The sequence below is a fragment of the Ictalurus punctatus genome, chromosome 8 (assembly GCF_001660625.3).
Source record: "Ictalurus punctatus breed USDA103 chromosome 8, Coco_2.0, whole genome shotgun sequence".
Taxonomy (NCBI): domain Eukaryota; kingdom Metazoa; phylum Chordata; class Actinopteri; order Siluriformes; family Ictaluridae; genus Ictalurus; species Ictalurus punctatus.
Window position 1 is genome coordinate 16,294,774 of NC_030423.2, and position 24,592 is coordinate 16,319,365.

The 24,592-nt window shown below is 38.8% G+C and overlaps 2 protein-coding genes and 2 non-coding genes across 4 annotated transcripts in view; 1 reads left to right on the plus strand and 3 right to left on the minus strand.

Annotated features, from left to right (window-relative positions):
• Positions 1-381: 381 nt before the first annotated feature.
• On the minus strand, positions 382-463 carry trnas-cga (transfer RNA serine (anticodon CGA)). The gene has a single exon. It is a non-coding gene; the product is annotated as a tRNA-Ser (tRNA).
• A 711-nt stretch (positions 464-1,174) lies between these two features.
• On the minus strand, positions 1,175-1,256 carry trnas-cga (transfer RNA serine (anticodon CGA)). The gene has a single exon. It is a non-coding gene; the product is annotated as a tRNA-Ser (tRNA).
• A 3,533-nt stretch (positions 1,257-4,789) lies between these two features.
• Positions 4,790-13,869, plus strand: grxcr1a (glutaredoxin and cysteine rich domain containing 1 a). Its single transcript, XM_017473620.3, has 4 exons — positions 4,790-5,290; positions 9,528-9,767; positions 10,813-10,878; positions 13,555-13,869. The coding sequence occupies exons 1-4, from the start codon at positions 4,883-4,885 to the stop codon at positions 13,807-13,809; spliced, it is 969 nt and encodes a 322-aa protein (XP_017329109.1). The 5' UTR covers positions 4,790-4,882; the 3' UTR covers positions 13,810-13,869.
• A 1,486-nt stretch (positions 13,870-15,355) lies between these two features.
• The window catches only part of slc30a9 (solute carrier family 30 member 9), a 28,444-nt gene continuing 19,207 nt past the window's right edge, over positions 15,356-24,592 (minus strand). The window contains exons 30-34 of the mRNA XM_047157220.2: positions 23,852-24,017; positions 23,626-23,755; positions 23,391-23,504; positions 16,559-22,044; positions 15,356-16,099 (exon numbers count right to left, since the gene is read on the minus strand). Coding sequence (XP_047013176.1) covers positions 22,000-22,044; positions 23,391-23,504; positions 23,626-23,755; positions 23,852-24,017 — 455 coding nt within the window. The 3' untranslated portion in view covers positions 15,356-16,099; positions 16,559-21,999. The remainder of the gene's footprint in view (positions 16,100-16,558; positions 22,045-23,390; positions 23,505-23,625; positions 23,756-23,851; positions 24,018-24,592) is intronic.

The window sequence follows — 24,592 nt, forward strand, 5'->3', positions numbered from 1 at the left end:
GTTGTTCATGGTGCCAATGATTTACATACAGGGCATGATCCCCTCCACTGTCATGGTGGCTGATAGGTTAAGGCATTGGACTTGAATGTTATGACACTGTTATGACCTTAAGAAAGGCACTTAACCAAATAAAGGCTTCTTCTTTAAGCCTTTATTTGTTACAAATATATTACATCACAGTGAAAATCTTTTCTGTGCATATTCCTGCTTGCTCCAGTTAGGAAGCTGCAGTCAGAGTGCAGGTGAGCCATGATACAGCACTCCTACAGCAGAGAGGGTTAAGGGCCTTGCTTCAGGGTCCAACAGTGGCAACTTTGGGGCTTGAACCCCCAACCTTCTGATCAGTAACCTTAACCATTGGCCTACAACTGCAAAACTGACCGTCATGGACAGGATTCGAACCTGTGCAGGGAAACCCCATTGGATTTCGAGTCCAACGCCTTAACCTCTCGGCCACCATGACTGCATTTGTGAGGATGCCCTGTATCCAAATCATTGACACCATGAACAACTAGGGACCAACCATAGAACAAGAATCCAGGGTGTAAGTGGCAGTGCACTTAAGAAATTAGTGTAGGTGTGGTAAAAAGTTAAATTAACAATGATCTTAGAAAAGTCCTTAATCAGTTGCGGAAGTAAAGTGCTTATGAAGCTGTAGGAGGTTAAACACTGGTTGGTAAATGAAATAATAGCTGTCATCAAAACTTGACATTGATTCCATGGGGTTCTGGGAGGTTAAGGCGTTGGACTCGAAATCCAATGAGGTTTCCCTGCACAGGTTCGAATTCTGCCTGTGATGAGCTATTTTGCAGTGGTAGGCCAACAGCTAAGACTCTGGGTTACTGATCAGAAGGAGGGGAGTTCAAGCCCCAGCACTGCAAAGCTGCCATTGTTATGACCTTAAGCAAGGCCCTTAACCAAATAAAGGCTTCTTCTTTAAGCCTTTATTTGTTACAAATATATTACATCACAGTGAAAATCTTTTCTGTGCATATTCCTGCCTGTTCCAGTTAGGAAGCTGCAGTCAGAGTGCAGGTGAGCCATGATACTGCACTCCTACAGCAGAGAGGGTTAAGGGCCTTGCTCCAGGGTCCAACAGTGGCAACTTTGGGTCTTGAACCCCCAACCTTCTGATCAGTAACCTTAACCATTGGCCTACAACTGCAAAACTGACCGTCACAGACAGGATTCGAACCTGTGCAGGGAAACCCTATTGGATTTCGAGTCCAACGCCTTAACCTCTCGGCCACCATGACTGCATGCGTGAGGATGCCCTGAAAACAAATCATTGACACCATGAACAACTAGGGATCCAGGGTGTAAGTGGCAGTGCACTTAAGAAATTAGTGTAGGTGTGGTAAAAAGTTAAATTAACAAAGATCTTAGAAAAGTCCTTAATCAGTTGTGGAAGCAAAGTGCTTATGAAGCTGTAGGAGGTTAAACACTGGTTGGTTAATGAAATAATAGCTGTCATGAAAACAAGACATTAATTCCATGGGGTTCTGAAGTTCTGAGAGTGCTCTTTTTCCGTACATTTCCTCACTTCACTGCTCCAATAACAACAACTAGCAATGCAAACAGAGATGTCTAGTTGGTATTATGGGAACAGTGAAGTGACTTTTGAGATTGTTTCTCTTGAGCATTTGGCTTTGGAATCTCCCATCTCAAAGTCCTAATAGTCAGACTTCTTTCATAACTGATGTGTTACTGATGGGTTGCAGTCAACTTAAGATACAGTAACTGACCAGTGTGGCTGTGTTTTTAACTCTAATTTATTCACTTCAGACAACATTAAGGTCCTTTTTCATGTGGTGTGTCTGTCATTTCATTCGCCCTCAGTAAGCTCAGTGAAGGTGATCAGCATGTTGCATAAACAGAGATAATGTGTATGGCACCACTTACTGATGCCTCCATAACTGACACCATCATTTATTGCTGTCTAAATGCCCCTTATATCAAGAGATACAGAAATCCCATAATGCACCAAAGCCTCCAGAACCAGCAGATCTGACCCTGACAATAAAGGGAAGCAGCAGAAACCAGACCTGGGCATACTGTAACAGAGAGAAGAGAGAGTCATTGCAGTATAAATGAGAGATTCAGGTATGTGATTACCATTAGAACAGACAGGAATAGGCTGGCTAGGTCCTGGCTCACAGTTGTCTTCTGACTGAATTTGTTTTAATGATATGCAGTTAGTAAGTCCTCTTTCTGAATCTGGATTTCTGTTTTTAATTGGTATAGCTTCATAATGGAACAATGTGGCAGTCTTTCTGTCAGTGGAGCACAGATACTGGTTAGTGTATCTGCTAGATAACTCAGAGAAGCCCCCTTACATGGAACTGCTTTGGACGAGTCTGATGCGACGCTGCTATGTTAAAGTGAAATTAGCTGAAGCTAACTGTGTTGTATACATAAAAGCTCAAACAGCACAACATGGTAGTGTAGTGGGTAGTGTTGGTGACTCATGGCAGTAGGGTCCATGGGTCGGTCCTGAGTTCAGGTTACTGTGTATGCAGGGTTTTGCATACTCTCCTCATGACTGTGTGGGTTTCCTGTGGGTTCTCAAATTTCCTCCTACCTTACAAAAAACATGCTAGTAGGTGGATTTGGTGACTCTAAGTTACCCCAAGGTGTGATGGAGTATCTGTATGTATGTGTGCATGGTGTGTTGCAATGGACTGCCATCTCAGCCAGGGTAGGGTATATTTTTAACTCGCACCCACTGTCCCAGTCTGACTTTGGATCCACTGTGATCCAGACCAGGATGAATGAATAAAATGAATAAAAAATTCAAACAAATACAGCTTCTATCTTCAGAATTTACTCAAAAGCCATCCCCACAAAGTACAAGCATGCAAGCTGCCCAGTTAATATTACATTCGACTGAAGGTCATAACTCATAACGTCTGAGTCGACCTCCCACCAGGAAAAGCCAAAGAAAACTGTGAATTCCTATTTGGGAATGAAGGATGGTCTCCTCAACTCCGAGTTCAGCAAGTAACATCAAATCAACATGGCTGCTCACAGCATAAAAATAAACGAAGTAGCACTCACCTTTAAGTGAGTTTTGCTGTATATACTAGTATTTGCTTTAGGTCAATCAACATACCGTACAGACACATTGCACAGTCCATACAGGATTTGGCAGAGAAGTTTTGTGATTGTTGTGGCCAAAAATGCTTGATTTTGCTGCTGCGTTTTTCAAAATTTGCAATGCGACTTGCCGAGTTTTTTTTGTGCTTTTTGATGAAAACTACTTGAAATTGTCTTTCAGTGATGTTTGTTGGTAAATAAGTTCCTCAGAATATTGTGAGTTTATTAGTTAATACTAATAATTTACTAATATTAATACTCTGCAACATTAGGAGCAAAACTATTTCGTGCAATTGGAATTTTGTCAATTCAAGTAGTTTTCCGCCAAAAAAATGATGCATCAGAAATTTTGAAGAAAAAAAAAACTGCAGCAAAAGCAAGCATTTTTGACTGCAATAATCCTGTAGGGAATGATATTGCGTTGTTAATGCTATAACATTGTCTACATGGTTCACTGTTTTGTGAAGGTAAATATACATCATTCATCACGGTTAGCTAGCTAGACTCTTGCTAACAAAAGATGAACATGGAGGTATCCATGTTTTTTTCCTTACTTTTGTGGCTTGAACGTAGGTCAAATACGACATGATTCTGAGTTCTGAATAAAGGTAAATCGAAAGCAGTATCAAAAAACCCTGAATATTAAGATTCGGAGGTTTCTAAATTGACAGAGAACATGGTTGAATGTTGGTAGTTCACATCATTTGTTTTCTCACCTGTTTTCAGCGACCACAATTTTTATTAAGTAGGACATGAGATAAACAACAAATAGCGGTTCAAAAAATCTGAAAGAAATACAGTGAAATACTATAGATGTCTGATGATCTTTCACTGAATGCCTGATTCTTCCATTGGCTTTGGTGGAAACTCCTATAATGACATACTCCATTGAAACGACTTTGTTTCATTTACACCTGATATATCACATGTCTAGACGGCCATATCACCACCTGTGATCCAACCCAGGTGTTAGTATTAAGTGGCCTGCTAGGGGTCTGCTGAGTGGAGTTCGTCAGCCAGCAGTTGCACAAGAAGGCTCATGAAGGTAAATAGCAGCCAATAAGAGAACAGCTCAGTTTCTCCATATGGCAGTCATTTGTCGTTGTGCAGCAGGTGTGTGGGTGTAGACCCAGTTTAATTTCAGTAAGTGGTACATATACATAAAAGCCTGCTCTGATGCTGCAGATATAAAAGAACAATGTATGAAAATATAAAACCTTTCCTTTTTGATTTACTTGCCAAGAATCATGTGGCTTAATTATGTGGTATACTGTATATAAATAAGGCTAAGTCCATGAAATACAAATCAATGCATCACTCAAAACATGCACATATAGCCTAACGTGAATGAATTATAAATAAAGCTGCTAGTCTCTTAGCTTAAATTGTCCGTCATAATCCAAAAATCTTTTGCACATAAACTGTTTATTAAAAGGGAGATGATCGTTTTTAAATCACCTTCCCACTGTACATACAACTGTCTCAAAGCTACTGAGAAAGAAAAAAAATTCAAAGTGTGATGAAAATTTAAAGAGCACTATCGGTTTCGTCATGGCTTGCTTTCTCAGTAACCATGGCACACATGCATGCATTATTAACTTGTTCAGTAACACTGGCAATGAGGCTGCTGAAGTCTGCCTCAGAGCTCAGCCTTTTCCTGAGGATTTTGTACCACTAAAGACTGCTGGAAAATATGGAGAAATAAAGGAAATAAAGCTTACCTGTTCAAGAAACCAGTGGATTAAAGCAACATTCTGTGGAAGATGTAAGCTGTTTTGGAGACGCAATGGAGCGGACTTTGTTAACAGTGGAGGGTGAAAAGCCCCAGAAGCGGGTGAGGTTCAGGGTGGCTTCAGGGAGCAGTGGCCGGGTTCTGAAGGAGATGTTTAAAGATGACGGGCCGTCTGACTCTCTGGACTCGGACTGCACCAGTAGCTCAGAAGTGGAGCGAGCAAGCACACCATCCACCAGTGGAGAGCCCAATGGTCACATTGCAGTGTACTTGGGCTCTGAGTTGGACGACAGTGAGACCGAACCAGATGATTTGCTCCTGTATGCTGGAGCCAAGGACAAGGACAGAGTGTTCAGCACCAAACGGGTCAACATCCTGAGCAAGAATGGGACAGTGCGGGGAGTCAAGCACAAAGTCAGTGCTGGTCAAATAGTATTCGACAACCTGACCAAAGTCACTGAGGTAAGTAATTTAAGCACAAAAATTTAAAGGCTGCTCTACAGCAGAGTACCCAAAGGGACATGCTGAACTACCTGCTCTTTTTCAAGCTCTTCTTGCCTTTCTCATCCCAATGCAAACCGAATTTGAATTCGATTTGTCCTAATAATGTGTTAGGTCCTCAATTTTAAAAAACCCTTTTTTAAACAGAATTATCTGTCCCAGATGTCCTCAGGGGGGGTCAGGGTCTCCTTCCTGATCAGTGATTGGTTACACCTTCTCTCTGACTCTCTTATGCTCTGGCTGGGCAAACGAGCTTTCTCAGAGGCCAAGGTCACTGTACAATGAAAGATTAATGAGAGATTTCTTTAAGTGTTTCAGCTAAGTTAATCAGCTTAATGAATTTCCCCGACTTCCTCTTTCTGTTCACTCTCTCAATGGCTTTCATTGGATATCAAGTTCAATGCACTTGTACTATTTGTGCAGTTGAATTTGTGGAGTTAGGATCAAACATTTTCTGGAGTATTGAGTCTAACTTGTTTAAGTTAGTGATGTATGATGCAGGATACAAAAGTAAGTTAATTTAATCGTTTTCCTTGATGAAGTAAAACTGCAGGTCTACCACTGTAGATTGTAGTCTTAGTCACAAAGTCCACAAAGTCCAAGCACAAAGTCTCATGAAAATGTTTTTTTTTTTTTTTTTTTAATGATTTATCTGGGCAGTAAAGGGTTACTTGGTATATTTGGTGTATAGCATTAAAATAAATTCATGTTACCAATAATATACTAAATGTACTGAAAAATATTACTTGGATTTTCCAAAAAAGTTCCTGATATTTTGCAAGTTTGAACAACACAGGTGCATTTCTCAAACTTCTCCAGGAGGCACCCCAGCTGTTCCATGTTCTGCTTAAATTTCACCACCACATCCATGTACACTTCACTAGATATTAATCTGACAAACCTGATGTGCCAGTTGTTGAAATACACATGTGTAAAGGATTATAATTACTAATATATGGTTCAGCGTTCATTCTGGAACATTGACAGACGTGTCATTGTGTCAAAAGGAGTACTGTCAATGCACAGTCCACCAAACCAGACTCTCAACATATGAACATCCTCATTATCCACTTTATCCCAGTCACTATGGGCATGCCAATCAGGCGACCATGCATGTTTTTGGACTGGGGGAGGAAACCGGAGTACCCGGTGGAAACCCCTGCAGAACATGCAAACTCCTCACACACACGATAGGAATCGAACACCCAACCCTGGAGGTGTGAGGAGAACGCGCTAACCACTAAGCAACCATGTGCCCGATTGCAAACGTAAACGTAAATGTGATGCTTCCATATGGTACAATGAATTTCCGACGGTATAATGAGTCCAAACTTGACATTTTTATTCATAAATGTTTATTCATACCAAAATTTCAGAAGAAACGCTGGTGAGAAGCACACTGATGTCTGAGTACAGCTTTCTGTTATTCACAGAGATCACACTGTACTTGTGTGATGTGATTAACCAGTGATGTAGTCTCAGAGACCAGCACAGTTTAGTGATTTCACTCCTCTAAACATCCCCTGAAGATCACTTGTCATACATTTGTTCAGTGATCAGTGATTCAGTTTGCCCTTTCTGTTTGGTTTACACTTTCCACTCCGTTTAAAATAATCCAATTTGATATGACCCCATGACCTCACAGTCAAGGTTTTATTTTTCACATCTCACAACTACAGGGTCCACAGTTTGATTCTGAACTTGGGTTACTGTCTGTGTGGAGATTCTGTACATGTTTTCCCCATGTTCATGCAAGTTTCATCCAGGTACTCTGGGTTCCTCCCACATCCCAAAAACATGCCCAAGGTGTGAATGAGTAGGTGAATGTGTGTGCACGGTGATGAAATTGTGATGAATTGCTTCAAACCCATTGTTCTTGGGATAGACTCCGGACTTTGACTCGGACCAGGATAAAGGTTACTGAAGATGAATGAATGAATAAATGCTGCAAAAAATGACATCTTAATAAGTAAAAATATCTTCAATATGGGTGTTAATATTTCTTATTATAAGATTATTATAAATCACATATAACATTATTCAGCTTGTTTCAGATGCATTTATTCATTTCAATCTTTACATTTACTTATTCTACTGGCAATTAATTTTGCTTCTTTTAAAATGATCTGTAAAAAAAACAACATGCTTTCAAGCTTGAAATGAGTAATACATGTCTAGAAATAGGTTTAAGCATTGCGTTATATTTAGTTTATTGCAATCATAAAATGGATATTATTGTAAAACACTAGATAAACGTAACTATATTCAGGATATTGTCATTTGCTAAGATGAATGAGTGAATGAACTATGACATATCCTGTTGGCTTTTGCATTCAGAACAGAATTCATTCTGATTTTTCTCCTTTAGTTGTTTAAGGTTGGAGCTGACACTGTTTTTAAATTCCTAATTATGATTTAAACACTTAAGGGGCATGGTGGCTTAGTGTTTGGCACATTTGCCTTGCACCTCCAGCACTGGGGGTTCAACACCTGTCTCCACCCCATATGCACAGAGTTTGCATGTTCTCCCTCTGCTTTTGGGGGTTTCCTCCAGGTACTCCAGGTTCCTCCCCCAGTCCAAAGACATGCATTGTAGGCTGATTGGCATTTCTAAATTGTCGGTAGAGATTGTGGCCTGCAATGGGCTGGTGTCCCCCTCCTCATACCCCAAGTTCCCTGGGATAGGGTCTAGGCTCCCTGCAACCCTGTGTAGGATAAGCAGTACAGAAAATGGATGGATGGATTTAAACACTTTAGATCAGTGCAGAAATGCTGAAACACTGCTCATTGCTGTTTATGAAAAGATTAAAAGGTTATATACTCTTTCCTACAGCATTCCTACCGTAAAATTCCTAATCACCATTTGCCTTGCACAGTCAAATTTTGGCATATGCACCTTTTAAGCATCCCACACACTACAGAGTGTGAAGTGTGAAGATCTGATTCACACTTTAACACATGACTTTATGTGCTAGAAGTACAAATGTAATCACAGCCACAGTGGCTCACAAAATCCCATGAAGGCTTGCAACTCCTAAATGAAAGAATTTCTTGAAAATATGAGGAAATAGAGTTAAACAATATTTGTATATTTATTTTGATTGTGATTGTGATTTTTAGTCACTGATCAATGTTTCAATTTACTTTATTCATTCATTCATCGTCAGTAAGCATTTTGTCCTGGTCAGAGTTGTAGTGAATCCAGAGTCTATCCCGGAAACACTGAACATGAAGTGGGAATACACCCTGTGTCACAGGACACCATTCAATTAACTCCAATTCAAATGTTTGTGTAGAGTTTTTCACTATAGAAGAGTGATGCCATGATTGTCGAAGTATTTCGCCTTTTTAACGCTTAAACATGAAACTTTTTTGCAGCACTGAATCTAAAATATGCATTTAACCATTTGCTTGCATCAAACACATTTCAGGCGACAACATGTTTAAAGATTACTTACAAGGTTTCTTTGCTGATTTGTTGTATTTTACTAATTTTGGACTAAAGTTGTTCTAATGACTTAATTATGACTTACAGTATAATTAAGCTAACATGGTGGCACTTTCTAATAGACCTTGTCAGTCAATATCACAATATCACTGAAAGTCAAGAAACAAAAAATTAGAGAATTTATTTTTCTTCTTCCCATGAGCTTCAGGAAATTCATATGATGCAATTTCCTGTTGAACATGTGACTTGTGGTATATATAGAGTGTTTAGGTAACAGGGTTGGGTGAATGTTGTGGGACAAAATTAATTGTAGATTTTTCATCACCTATAATGGATGACTCATGGAAAATTATGTTTCTAGCATTAAGCAGATTCACACATTAATGCCAATATTTTTAAATACAATTTTGGAAAATTTAGTTACGGTGACTATGCCATATATTATTATATATTGTTTTTTGTAGGACTGCTGTAAATTTTGTAGGTTAATTATTTGAATTATGCATATAGCTAGTTATGGTGGACACCTTACCCATGTTTAATACATCTTCTATCTTTAGATTACATGAATATTTGTACATTTTATATCATGGCACCCCAATCATGGAATCACCCAGACCGGTTTTACAGAACAGGCTATTGAATGCGTGTGAATACATATGATACATTTTAGAAATGGACAGAAAGATAAGCTCACTTGATTAAATGTGCTGAAGTCATGTGGTATCTGTTCTTTTCTCTGCACTGTAGCCTGAGCTGACTCTAGAGTTTGGCCGGATCGTGATCTACACCACCAGTTTCCGTGTGGTCAGGACGACGTTTGAACGCTGCGAGTTGGTGCGCAAGATTTTCCAGAACCACAGGGTGAAGTTCATGGAGAAGAACATTGCTCTGGACAGCGAGTATGGCAAGGAGCTGGAGGCACGCTGCAGACGGGTAGGAGAGCCCCCACCCCTCCCTGTAGTCTTCATCGATGGACACTACCTGGGGGTCAGTGCTCTCTCTACAAACTGTGAGACTTCTGCTTTTATTCATAAGCTTTTTTCATTCTATGGTTGTGTTTACATAATAAAGAACTATAAGATCGTACAAATATATTTATTACAACAAGATATGACTATAGTTCTCAGTCAAAAGTTTTTGAGCGGCCAAAATTTGTGCATTTTTGTTTAAATTATCTCATTTTAATGAAAAGTGAATATAGCTGAATTGAGAAATGTTTAATATTGAAGGTTTAGTGAATTGAGAAATGTTAGAAATACCTACAGCTACTGTAGGTTGGAACAATCTAGACGAGTGGCCATCAACCCTGTTCCTGGAGATCTACCATCCTGAAGAATTTAGCTCCAACCATAATCGTGTCTACCTGACCATCTAATCATTAGAATTTCTTAAGAAGTTCTTGATCAACTAAAATGGGTGTGCTAGATTTTGGTTGGAGATAAAAACCTGCATGAAGGTAGATCTCAAGGAAGAGGGTTGGTGACCACTGATCTAGACCTTTATGACTCTTATTAGGCTCTAGCAACACATCACATATTTATGTTTTACAGTCAAACACTGGCTATGAGTGTTTTATTTATGAGTTTGACAGGTTTACTCTCCAAATGTACCTGCTCTTACTAAAATACTCATTTAGAGTCCCATTAGGATCTGAGAGTGAGCAGTTAAAAAGCTCCAGATAGATTTAGGTTCTCTTCTTTGACTGCTATACTGTATCATTTAGCTTTGTCTGTAGTGATAATAGCGAGTAAACTGTAATAAAACATAAGAAACTCCAGGTGCTCAAAAACTTTTACCTGGCATCATAGTATGTAGTATGTATATAATTTTCCCTGTATTAGTATTAACTAAATGTTGGTGTAAGCCTTGCCATGATGGTATAAATTAAATGTATATTAGGAAAAGTATATATATATATATATATATATATATATATATATATATATATATATATATATATATATATATATATATATAAAACCATACATTTTTATACATATATTTAAAGCTTTGCTTTTTTTTTTTTTTACAGGGTGCAGAGAAAATATTGAGTATGAATGAATCAGGGGAACTGCAAGATCTCCTGACCAAAATTGAGGTAAAATGAACATGAAAAAGCACTTTTTGGACAAATGCATGTGATAATAAGCAGAAAACTTAAACTTCTACTACTATTTCGATCAGCTAGTGATAGAGTAGTAGACTACCTAATATAATTCTCAGTGAGTTTTGTGACCTGTGCCAGAATTTCAAACTACTACCACACACACACACACACACACACACACACACACACACACACACACACACACACACACACACACACACACACACACACACACACACACACACACACACACACACACACACACACACACACACACACACACACACACACACACATACACTTACTTTGCTTACAATTTGCTTGCATAGCATGCACTGCCAGTCAAAGCACATTCTTTCTGAATTTCTTATGTTTATGGCTGTTAGTGCCACAGACAAAACAAAAATGCTCTGAATGGCAATTAAAGAGGCTAAAGATTAAACAACTGATATATCAAAGTCTTAAATCTTTACTATCTGCTCTTAGATCCTAATGAGGCTTTACATTTGTGCTTTATCAAAGGCACTCACATTAAACAAATAAAGCCTGAAAAGAAAACACTCAGATAGTGCAAGAATCAATTGCAAAAACAAATATATGGTTCCACAAATGCCTAAAGAGTGTCAAGGTCAAGATAAAGACCTTTTCCTCGAGTTAGTTTCAGATTGTTTCTATTAAGATGAAACGTTTCAAACAGTTCTCAGGTCACTTATATTTATTCCTTGATTTCTAGCATTTTTGGTTGAGGTTTAATCATGAAACGTTAGTAGAATGGGTGCAAAAAATGTTGACTTCTCATATAGTATATGGCCAGTAAGATTTATATATTGTCTATGGGATGAAAAATATCGCCAATTGTACTTGGTAGAGGTATAGAGTATTCACTAGATCTCACTGAGAATTACATTCACTAGATCTTGAGAATTACTACACAAATGTTAAATGTTAAAAAGGTCAGAACTCTGGGCTTCATGGTGGTGCAATGGGTAACGTAACCATCTCACAGTTCCAGGGTCTCTGATTCGGTCCTCAGTGACCTTAAAGCTGCAGTACTGAACAAATGTGCTAATGGTAGCTAGCTACCTACTGAGCCACTGAAATGTCTTACCTGTTCAGCAGAAAAAAAGACATCTCTGTGTCAGACTTCAATCCCTTCAGATCTCTCTCAGATGTCGCCACCTCTCAAAAACCATGCTGATATTTATTCTCGTTTTAGCACGGGTTCTGTCCCTTTTCCTTTTATACTGCAGGCTCTCCTCAGTCGAGGTTTCTTGGTTTTTGACAACAGCTGATTTCCCAGATGTCAACAATAATTGTGTTTAGAACCTCTATACCATCTAGATGACAAGTTTAAATTCTAAGCAAGTCTTTTAATGACAAGCTACAAACACTCCACCATCCTCAGCCCCCACACACATGATATAGTACCTGGATCTTCTTCTTTCTGTTTACGGACGTGATGTAACCACACAAAGGCGTGGTGACAATAAAGGACATGCAAATTAATATTTTTATTTTTAACCAAAAAAGGTTAATACTGCAGCTTTAAGCTCTGGTAACTGTCCATGTGTGAGTTTTGCATGTTCACCTGGGTTTGCTTCCATTTCCCACCAATGGCACTGCTGACTCTAGATTGGAACTAGGTGTAAATGAGTGTGTAAATGTGTGTGCTTCGTGCCATGTGATGGATTGGCTTTCTATCCAGTGTTTCTGGTATTAACTCTGGATTCACCACCATCCTGACCAGCATAAAGCATTTTCTGAAGATGAATAAACAAAATAATATAGAACCCTAATTAGCTTTGGGTTACCCTTTAAGCACCGGGAGCCTCTGTGTAGTTCTATGTAGATCATTACAAAGATCATTACAAAGATCATTACAAAGATGGTTTCAAGTAGAAGCTAAAAACCCTTAATTATCCAAAGAATCCTTAAGGAAGTCTTTTTCCCTCCACCTAAAAGTGTCATGTATTAATTAGTGCAGTAATTTGGCAGGCATGTTTATCCCAAGTGGATTACAAGTGGCAGAATCCAATGCCGGAACAGAGCTGTTACAGGAGCTGACAATTGATCTTTGCAAAAAAGAAATCAAGTCAGGATGTGAGACAAATGTTAAAGAGCACTGAGGTCTGAGTTATGACATGATTAAGTACAGACACATCAGTAAACTGTCAGAAATTATGGATTGGCATCAGTAAATGCCATGTGAATAATGGATAATGTCAATATTGCTTCAGCAAATGAAATAGCATTTGTGTGTGCACACACACGCATTTGTCTTACTATCCTTGTGAGGACCTTCCATTGACATAATTATTAAAGAAACCTACACCCAAATCTAACCCTAACCTTAGCAACCAAAATGAAGACTTTTAATTCTTTTAGTTTTGTTTTGTTTTGTTTTGTTTTTTTAAATACAAGCCAAATGTCTCCACAAGGTCAAAAAATGTCAGATATGCCTATCCTTGTGGGGTCATCTGGTCCCCACCAATATATAAAAACATGCCCCCCATCCCACACACACACCCATTCATCATTCATGAGTCATGTGCTGCATTACTGTGACTCAGGCTCTCACAGAAAAAACCTGCACCAGTTCCCCCATAAAAGTACTCCACTTCCACAGCTGCCTTTCTCTCAAGTGTGTGTGTGTGTGTTGTTCCACAGAGGGTACAGCACCCCCACACATGCCAGACGTGTGGCGGCTTTGCCTTCATGCCCTGCTCTATGTGCCATGGCAGCAAGATGTCTGTGTTCAGGAACTGCTTCACGGACTCATTCAAAGCCCTCAAGTGCACAGCATGCAACGAGAACGGCCTTCAACCGTGTCCCAGCTGCTCCCATGAAGTGCCTGCACACCTCTCTCAGTATCCACCCACCTTCTTCTCGCCATGTAAAGAACTGTACCAGAAAAAAACATAAAAAGACAACTGACACCCACCCAAGCTGGTGGGATTGCTAATAAATGATGTTTTTAAGAAAGCCTGTAAAAACATTTGATTCTTCATTCACTTTTATTTTCATGTCACTGTGTGTCTGTGAAGATTCGCTTATCGGGTCATTTAATACTCCACAACAACAGTCATTTCCAGTCTGCAGTCAGATTGCCTGTGTCCTATTACACTATAATGCTGTAATCGAGTAACAAAAAACATTGCCAGGAAATCAGAGATACAGCTCATGCCTTCTATGACCCCAGAACATCACGAGCCAAAATTCAACTGATTGAGAGATACGATGAATGATAAAGATTTGAATGAACTATTGCAGTTCAGTCTACTGGGTGAGATCCCAGGATACATCCACTAACCCAGAGACTCTCGATTTCTTTTGCAACCAGGGACCTCTAACATTAAAATACATTTCTCTTACACTTTCTATCCACCTTCATCCAACTACTCAAAGATTAATCTCATTATTTAAATGTTGCATTAATATTCTGAATATATATATATATATATATATATATATATATATATATATATATATATATATATATATATATATATATATATATATATAGGAGCTACAAAGTTTTTATTCCTGAACCGTCCACATTAATTAGGTTGGACATGATATTATTTATAGGTGACTTGTTTTTGAGTTATTGGAGGTTTAATTTAACATACTTAAATCAAGTCATTAAATTTAAACTAAATTTAAGGAATTGCAGACCCCTGGCTATACTTTATGACCCCTTGGGGTCCCCGGATCCCATTTTAGAAGCATTTCTACTTACAGATTTTTGCACATTTTTATAGAGCACAGAACCACTTACCTTGAAAGTGAACTGATTATGTTTAGCAGAGAGGATCTAGATTAGGCATAGACATGTACATTACACACATATGACTCTCTGTAACTATCAGATGTATAATCTGCATGTTTGTTGATTTCGTTTTCTTATTTTAACCGTGCATTTTAGAACATGGGTTTGAAATCAAACTATGTAGTAACTATGAGGGAGTAACCATGAAAGCAACCATTAAGTGGCTGCTCAGTTGTGTCATGCAGAAAAGCACCAACAAAATGGCTCTATCTGTAGCCTTTACACCTGCTGTTGCTGTCTTTCAGCAAGAAAAACAAACTCTACAAAATAAAGCTACACATTTCTACTATTCCAGTTACAAGTAATTGTTATTAGAAAACCTTTGTTACTTCCAAACCTTAGAGGACCTATGTTGAAGTAGTGTATCTTTAAAACATACTTAAATACATAAAATTTGACTTTAAGGACCTTTAAACATTCAATATTTGGACATTGGGGAAAAAAGTGTACCTGTAGAGTAATGTTCTTTCTGATAGTGCACATGTCACGATTATCAGAGACATCAACAGCAAATAATGGGTGTGCCTAAATCAATCATGAGTAAAGTGTTGAGTGGGTAGTGAACACACCAATGAATTTAGCAACATCAAGCAAGCTAGGAGTCTATGAAAGAACAGTAACCAACAACATGATGCAAGCTGAATTTCAGTGAGTAGACATATATTTTAATATCTGGAGTCAAGACTAAAAGCAAGAAATTGGAACATGGCTGCATTACAGACTAAAACAAGGATCTGGTCATGACTTTTGATTGTAATTTGCAATCAAGAATAACATTTTGATGATAATTAGTCCTTTTAGATTAAAAAAAAACAAAAACAAAATGAGGATGCTACATATTAAAAGGCTATATATAGTCTTTATATAGCCTGTATATAGAACCAGTCAAAATCCAACAAGATGGAGCACAAAGCTGAGAGCTGGATCCATGTTCAGATGATTACAAACCACACTGGATGTTGATGCATCAAATAGCCTATAGATTACATTGCAAAGTGACATAAGGCTCAAAATCACACACACACATATATAAAATATCCCAAATTAGAAGGTGTCTTTCCTTGTTGGCTGCACAGTTCAGGATGGATCCCAGAGCCGATGGTTGATCTCTCAGCAGAATGTACCACATTGATACTGTGAGGACGGAGGACGGAATATGGTGGTGTATTTGGTCTCTGTGCTCTCATAGCCCTGTACAATGCTGCTTGATACTGATGCCACAAGGCAGCATTGTAAAGAGGCTCAAAGCACAGAGCAGAACAGCACCAGAAATTATTTATCCACATGACAGAAGAGGAGGGCTGGGAAATAATGAAGATACTGCTGTCATTTCCAGGTTTTTTCTTTCTTCTTCTTCTTCTTCTTCTTTCTTAAAACATACAGCTATGAATAACAACAGAGAAAGCAAAAATGAAGTCATGGTCAGCTGCGCCCCCACTGGTGCGCCTACAGAGGAAATGCAAAGGAAAGGTTAACAGCATACTAAGAAACATTGACACGAATATCAGGTGTATAGGCTATAATATCAATGAACCTGGACATGCATACGTGCATACAAAAAAAGATGGATGGATCACAGATTATTAAAAAAACAAACAAACAAAACAACAACAAAACACACCAACAACCAAAATGTACCATAAAACAACACATCGACATTTAGATCAAATCGATCAGCAGGATCCAGCGCGAGCCTTATTATTATTATTATTATTATTATTATTATTACTCATTATTCAGATACAAGGAGAAACATGATCTAGATAATCTTTGGAAACTGCATATAGACATCATGTTTCGAAAACAAACAAACAAAAAAGACAAATGCTTGACGGTTTTTACTTGAAGTCGGTGATGGAGGGAGGACATGCAGCAGCAGATTCAGTCGGTGTACATCTACCTTTCTCTTTCTTCACGCTGAGCGCCACAGATATATTATATAAATATATATATTCCTGATCGACTCGCTTCTAATTAGGATATTCCTCTGTAAGCACTAATTAAATCAGTCGTAAATGAATACACACTGCGGAAAAAATATACAATTAAAACAACAATTTAACGCTAAAATCCTCATTTTGAGAAATTCCACTCGGTCCATGTCGGCTCTCAGACGCTGCTGAAATCCGTCACACCGTGTGAGGAGCTCGTGAAGCTCTTGATGGACGGCTGGAGTTCCCGTGGGCTTACTTAATGGAAGGCGGCCTCAACCAATCAGAATGCAAGACGGGTCTCGGGGCTCACTCGGCTGACCAATGGCGTTAGCGCATTTCAGGCTCGTCTATTTCACACAAGGAGGTTTGAGTGGACAAATAGGTAAGGTGCTTTATTGTCATTGTATACAATACATCGACATTTAGTTTGGCAACTCTCAGACAACAACACGAGCATTTAAACATAAAACTCTGAAAGGAATTTAAATGAAGAAGTTAAAAAAGAAGAATTAAGAAATAAAGTGAATAAAGAAGAAATAAACCGCGCACACTGTATGTAGCTAGCCTATATAAGCGTAAATATTCCACACAAAACAACGGTCAAAAAACCTCAAAACAACACAAATCGGCTTAATACAGTTTCATAAATTAATGAATTTATTCAATCAATTCTTTAAAGGTTTAACAAAATGCATCTGAAATGCATAAATACTTAAAATAGCTTAGACAGTAAGGATGTAACAGAATACAAACATATTATTTAGTTCAGACTGAAAGCTGGAAGGGTCATCTGGTTGAGACTAGACCTACTGTAGGCATCAGGATTAGAATTTTGCTATCCTGCAGGATGCACCAAAAAAATTCTCACAAGGAGGTTTTCACCTTAATGCAGATGCAAGCAAGCTGTCAGGTATGTAACTCACAGGACAAGTAGATCTATTTGTTCATTAAGATGAACAGCACATTTACAGCACCTTAGTGCATTACAGAATTTACCACATCCTTAGTACCTGCCTGGACATGTTCTCAGGTGGTATAAATTAACTGACTAGCTTGTTTATATTATGAGAAAACGAAACAACTATATTTGTAAGAAAACATCACAAACAAATATTAGATTCTTCCCTCTCAGAAACTGTCATTTTCCTGGTACCATCAAGGGTACATCTTTTGTATGTTTAGCACGTATCTGTTACCTGGTAAGGTGAATAGTAAGGTAGTGTATCTTTAAAAAATAATTACAGTATATACTTGGACCTTGAGGAGTACTGATGTACCTTTAAAACTTTACTCTAAAGCTAATTAAAAGGTACACCACATGCACCTTTCCAAGTAAAGGATACATGCTAAAAGTACAAAAGATACCACCCCAGTGACAAGGAAAAGTACAACCTGGTACCTTTAATTCTGAGTGCAGCAGATGGGCGATTACCACACATTTCTTTGTGCTGACAAATGAACAGAAAAGTTTACTTAAGTTCACCTATAAAGGAGTAATGACTTCATGAATTTTTAGTATTTGTAAGCGGATCAGTACATTACAGTGCAGCCGGAGAGTATTCACAGCGCTTCCCTTTTTACACATTTTGTTATGTTACAGCCTTATTCCAAAATGGATTAAAATAATTATTTTCCTCAAAATTCTACAAACAATACCCCATAATGACGACGTGAAAGAAGTTTGTTTGAAATCTTTGCAAACTTATTAAAAATAAAAAAAAACAAAAAAAAAGCACACGTACATAAGTATTCACAGCCTTTGCCATGACACTGAAAATTGAGCTCAAGTGCATCCTGTTTCCACGGATCATCCTTGAGATGTTTCTACAACTTGATTGGAGTCCACCTGTGGTAAATTCAGTTGATTGGACATGATTTGGAAAGGCACACACCTGTCTATATAAGGTCCCACAGTTAACAATGCAAGTCAGAGCACAAACCAAACCATGAAGTCCAAGGAACTGTCTGTAGACCTCCGAGACAGGACTGTATCGAGGCACAGATCTGGGGAAGGGTACAGAAACATTTCTGCAGCATTGAAGGTCCCAGTGAGCACAGTGGCCTCCATCATCTGTAAATGGAAGAGGTCTGGAACCAGCAGGACTCTTCCTAGAGCTGGCCGCCTGGCCAAACTCAGCGGTCGGGGGAGAAGGGCCTTAGTCAGGGAGGTGACCAAAAACCTGATGGTCACTCTGACAGAGCTCCAGCATGTCTCTTTGGAGAGGGGAGAATCTTCCAGAAGAACAACCATCTCTGCAGCACTCCACCAATCAGGCCTGTATGGTAGAGTGGCCAGATGGAAGCCACTCCTCAGTAAAAGGCATATGACCACCCACTTGGAGTTTGCCAAAAGGCACCTGAAGGACTCTCAGACCATGAGAAATGAAAGATTGAATGGCAAGCATCATGTCTGGAGGAAACCAGCACCACTCATCAATGGCTAATATCATCCCTACAGTGAAGCATGGTGGTGGCAGCATCATGCTGTGGGGATGTTTTTCAGCGGCAGGAACTGGGAGACTAGTCAGGATCAAGGGAAAGATGAATGCAGGAATGTACAGAGACATCCTTGATGAAAACCTGCTCCAGAGCGCTCTGGACCTCAGACTGGGGCGAAGGTTCATCTTCCAACAGGACAACGACCCTAAGCACACAGCCAAGATAACAAAGGAGTGCCTACAGGACAACTCTGTGAATGTCTTTGAGTGGCCCAGCCAGAGCCCAGACTTGAACCCGATTGAACATCTCTGGAGAGATCTGAAAATGGCTGTGCACCGATGCTCCGCATCCAACCTGATGAAGCTTCAGAGGTCCTGCAAAGAAGGATGGGAGAAACTGCCCAAAAATAGGTGTGCCAAGCTTGTAGCATCATACTCAAAAAGACTTGAGGCTGTAATTGGTGCCAAAGGGGCTTCAACAAAGTATTGAGCAAAGGCTGTGAATACTTATGTACATGTGCTTTTTTTGTTTTTTATTTTTAATAAATTTGCAAAGATTTCAAACAAACTTCTTTCACATTGTCATTATGGGGCACTGTTTGTAGAATTTTGAGGAAAATAATTAATTTAATCCATTTTGGAATAAGGCTGTAACATAACAAAATGTGGAAAAAGTGAAGCGCTGTGAATACTTTCCGGATGCACCGTACTTTCTTTCAGAGATGCTTTTTCAGATGGAAAGATATTCTGTATTAAAAACATGTCAAATCTATCCATCCATTTTCTGTACTGCTTATCCTGCACAGGGTCATGGGGGAGTCTGGAGCCTATCCCAGGGGACACAGGCACAAGGCGGGGGACACTCTGGACAGGGGACCAACCCATTGCAGGGCACCAACCCATTGCAGGGCACAACCACACATACCCACTACGAACAATTTAAATTTATTTATTTATTTATTTAAGAGATGCCAATCAAGCTACTACGCATGACTCTGGTCTGGGAGAGGAAACTGGAGTACCCACAGAAAGCCCCCAATGGGAGAACATACAAGCTCCGTGCACACAGGGCGGAGGCAGGATTCAAACCCCCAACCACAGAGGTAATTGTGAATGTGAAATGTGCTAACCACTAAACCACGGTGGTAGAATTGAATTATATAGTCCTGCATTATAAATATTTATTCACAGAATTAAAAAAAATTGCTTCCATTGTGAGTTTCAATTAAATGGCTCTCTGTTTATTGCTCAAGACACAGAAACATGTCTGTTGTAATCTCATATCCGCTATAGACATGGTGTAGAGATACTATTTCAAAGAACCTCTGTATTAGTAGTAAGTAACAAAGGATGGTTTATTTAAACAATGACATTTATTCACTTTGCAGAAGCAGAATTTTATCCAGTCACTTATCAGTGACAGGATACAGTCCAAGCATAAAGCTGAGCACCTCTAGCAGCCCTGGGATTTGAACCCATGCCCTTCTTATTATTAGCTCAGAATCTTAACTGCCGAAATGTCACTTCTCTCACCAATCTGTGATTATTCATTTTTACTTGATGTTGGTAAACCCAAACCCTTTTCGCCTCCCTGTTCATAACATTAAATTCGAACCACTAAGCTGTTTAGACTGATACGGTGTTAGCTGTGTGCTAATGTTGTTAGCAGAGGAAGAGGATGTAGATGAAGAGCAAAACCTGTTCTGTACAGAACTAAAGAAAACAGTCAAAGTAATCACAGCACTTGGATTCTTTACCAGACATTTCTCAATCAGTGTTATAAGAAGGGGTAATCAAATATATAACAGTGAATCCTTAGGGATGTAATGTGTTGGAATCTAACTTCATGAACTTTTGCTATGTGGCAGTTTGCATTATAAGGTAGTTTACACTAAAAGGTCAGCCACGACAGCTTGGGCGGTCATCTTTTGTGATGAACCCATCTCTGATCCTCTACCATTCAACTTATATTAGCTCTCTTACTGTCAAGGTTGATGTACTGTTACTTCCATACCCTTAATCTCATTCATCATACAATGAACTCAAGAAAGATTTACAGTGAATACCTGTCAGAGTTTTAAAAAAAAACCTTCCCATAAACTTGACTATTTTAGAATCAAGCATATCATCTCAATATACTGTCACAATATGTGACTTAATATATTATCATTATTAAATTAACCCATACATTTCATTCAGTGAGATGACAAAATACAATTAAGCACCTTCAGTTACTCATAACTTGAGGGGAAAATTTATTTTATATATTATATAATCTATATTATTATAATCATCAAAAAAAAAGCCTAAGGGTTTTTTGTCAAAAACATTTCTGAGAGTATCCCAACCTATATAGCATCACTCATCCTTGTATTCTATACTTACTTGTACAGGGATTAAAACACTTGTGGAATAAGCAGAATTTTCCCCCCATTGGAGGGTACCTGACCTGTTGAAAGGAGTTAACTTGGTCTACAAATGAAATTCATCAGACACCTGGTGAGCTTAAACCAAAAACCTGCTTAATCTCTTTATGCATCAGCTCAGAATGCTGTTTAAGGAGCAGCTCATGGTTTTCATTTCCAACTTAACACAATTTATAAAGATATGAAAGCGTTCCTACATCAGCATTACTACATTAAAACACGAGTCGACTTCAGGAGTGTAAGCTTACTGGGTCTAGTGTATAAACTCTTTTGGACCTGACGGAACACCTTCTGCACTGCTAGCTTACAGAAGTATCAAACATGGGAATTGAGCGAGCGCTACAATGATGGGGTACTGATGGAAAGTAAGACTTCATCTGGATGGTTGGTTAGAGCTGGTTCAGTAGAGGTGAAGAACCAACTAAACCTCCTTAAACTTGGCCGGCTTCTTCTCTGCCGCACAGACGCTGTGCTCCTCTCCGGCCTCACAGGATCTCCAGATCAACGTGCCGCACTTCCGGATTGCGTTGCTGTTTTTTTTTTAGGGAAAAAAAAGAGAATGCTGTCAATTTCTGTGTGAAAGATGACCTTGAAGAGGAAACAGTCAAGACACAGATTTTATCCAGCTTCAGGATTTGCTATACTCCAGCCACCTTGGTTATTAGACAATAATCCTCCAGGATTACACAATTTTGCAATTGCTGAAATTATCGCAAAATCAAGCAAACTCTGCAATATTCGGAGGAGCTTGCAATTTTTCAAAATTATGTCAGACTTTCTGCAGCTTTGGGTCAAAACGTGTCATGTAACGTAATCACAACGTGCACTCAGTCAAAGCCCTCTTCGATTCACGTGCGCCGAACATGAGTACAGCTAAAAGGTCTTATTTACCAACAAAGATCACTGTGAAAGAGTCATTAAACACTAAACTACATTTTCTGAGATTTTAACAGAGGTGATTGTGTAGCATATCATAAGAGATCATAATGTTTGCATCCATAAATTTTAATTAAACTGGTTAATTTTGAGCTTTTTTCCCCACTATTTTTATAGTTTAAAATATTTTCTTGTCATGTCGGCATCACAGGCACTAATGTGGCAATGTACTATAGTACTTCGATGACGCGTCCATGTCTCATAATTATTCATGAGACTGCGTGTTCTTATCCTATGAATAATTAAGAGACAGCGTCTTCTCATGACAACACCCTAATCCTCTTCCTCCCCTACCTTTTATTTCCCTGTAATTTAATTCAAAATGTGGCCCTTCATATATTCTAGATTCATTACACATAAAGTGAAGTATTTCAAGCCATTTTTTTTGTTTTAATCTTGATAATTACAGCTTACAGCTCATGGAAATCAAAAATCAAGTATCTCAAAATATAATATTCGAATAAAGAATTTATAATACAGAAATGTCGACCTTCTGAAAAGTATGTTCATTTCCCACCTACTTTCACAGATCTATTATTTCTGACTGAAACACTATGTAGCATTATGCTTGATTCCCCTGAGGGAACATAAAATATTGAGTAAGGGAGGAATTTGTCGTTTATTTGAAGAGGAGAAATGACAAAGTGGGCTCAGTTTGCATGTGTGTAGTAGTAAATCTAGGCTGACATTACAGGGTCAGCTTCCATATGTGAGAGGACACATTGTCCGTTGATATAATGTCTGTAAATAAAGGGACATGGTGGTCCAAAATAAATCACTCATATGGTAGGCTGGGGGAGGGGGGAAAAAAGAAAAAGGGCATATCATGCAGCTTGTGTTCATATTCTTTTAGCACAAATGTAGAAACGTAACAAAAAATCCACATAAAACAGAACTGACAATGTTAGTGTATTTGTGTATTTCAACAAGACTGATGTACCTTGAGCTCTTTCTCCAGACGGTCCACCTCTGCCCCCAGGGTGTCGATAATGTTCTCCCCATGCTTCAACATAAAGGCCTCCAACTCCTCAGGAGTTTTCACCTGCTGAATGTCCTACAACCAGAAAACAAAAAACAAAAAACAAAACAAAACACACCACTCACTTTCTGTTACACAAAAGATACATTGGTACACTAGTGTGCACTAGTCCACAGTGTGATCGTTCTGTACGTACGTTTAGGATCTGATCAATGTCCTGCTTTTCCAAATAGGACCGTGTAACTACCCGTCCATCAAAGTCCACCTCAGCCTTGAAGCGCACTTTATTCAGTCCCATATCGGTGGCCTTCACGTCATGAATCGCTCTGAGGAAATAACAGAACAGAACAAATGCTAGTGTGTATGCACTCATCCTCCACAGACTTAGCACTGCTCTGTTGATCTTTGTACCACAGATTTACCTGACAGCAGGGTCGTTCTCCAGGAACTCTGTGAGCTTCTGCACATGCTCGGCCTGGATGGAACGACCCAACAGAGCCTCCGTATTGGTGTAGATAAGGAAGGCTGAGACAGTTCCCAGCAAAGTGCCTACACCCAGGGAACCAAGACTGTCATAATAAGGGTTACCTAAAAGACAGGGAAAGTACATCAATACCTAGCAGCTCTCAGTCTATGTTTAGTCATAGTAACAGTCACAGTAGTAGTAAGACATGACAGCAGTAAGTTATGATCAACCAAGGAACTTCTTCAGTCCAGTTATTAATATATATTAAACCACAGTGCTGTTTAATTCTCAAATTTGATTGGTTCACAGATGTTAACTAATTTTCTATAACAGCAACCCTGACAGTAGCGCTAACTATAAGGCAAATTACAGATTTATATATTAATGCACACATTCTAACACACTGTTTTCTATAGTAAAAACTTACACAGGGACTTCCATGGTGGATGCTCCACTTAAACAGATTAAAAATGCATGTAATAGTTGATATGGTGAAGGTTTTTCTGAGGAGACATTTATTTAACATTTAGTCTCCAGTGTTTTAGTCTCCAAATTGCCGTGGTATTACAGGAATAAAAGAAGTGGGACATATTATAGGATAATCAATAACTTCAGGTGGTGTGATGTGGCTCAACATGATTCTGCATTATTTTCAGAAAGCAGCACACCCTGGTGGTGTTTTATTCCGCTTTTACCT

Coding starts and splice junctions, on each gene's coding strand:
- grxcr1a (XM_017473620.3), top strand. CDS start 4,883: ATGGAGCGGACTTTGTTAACAGTGGAGGGTGAAAAGCCCCAGAAGCGG. Junction 5,291..9,527: donor ACCTGACCAAAGTCACTGAG/GTAAGTAATTTA, acceptor TCTGCACTGTAG/CCTGAGCTGACTCTAGAGTT. Junction 9,768..10,812: donor TCGATGGACACTACCTGGGG/GTCAGTGCTCTC, acceptor TTTTTTTTACAG/GGTGCAGAGAAAATATTGAG.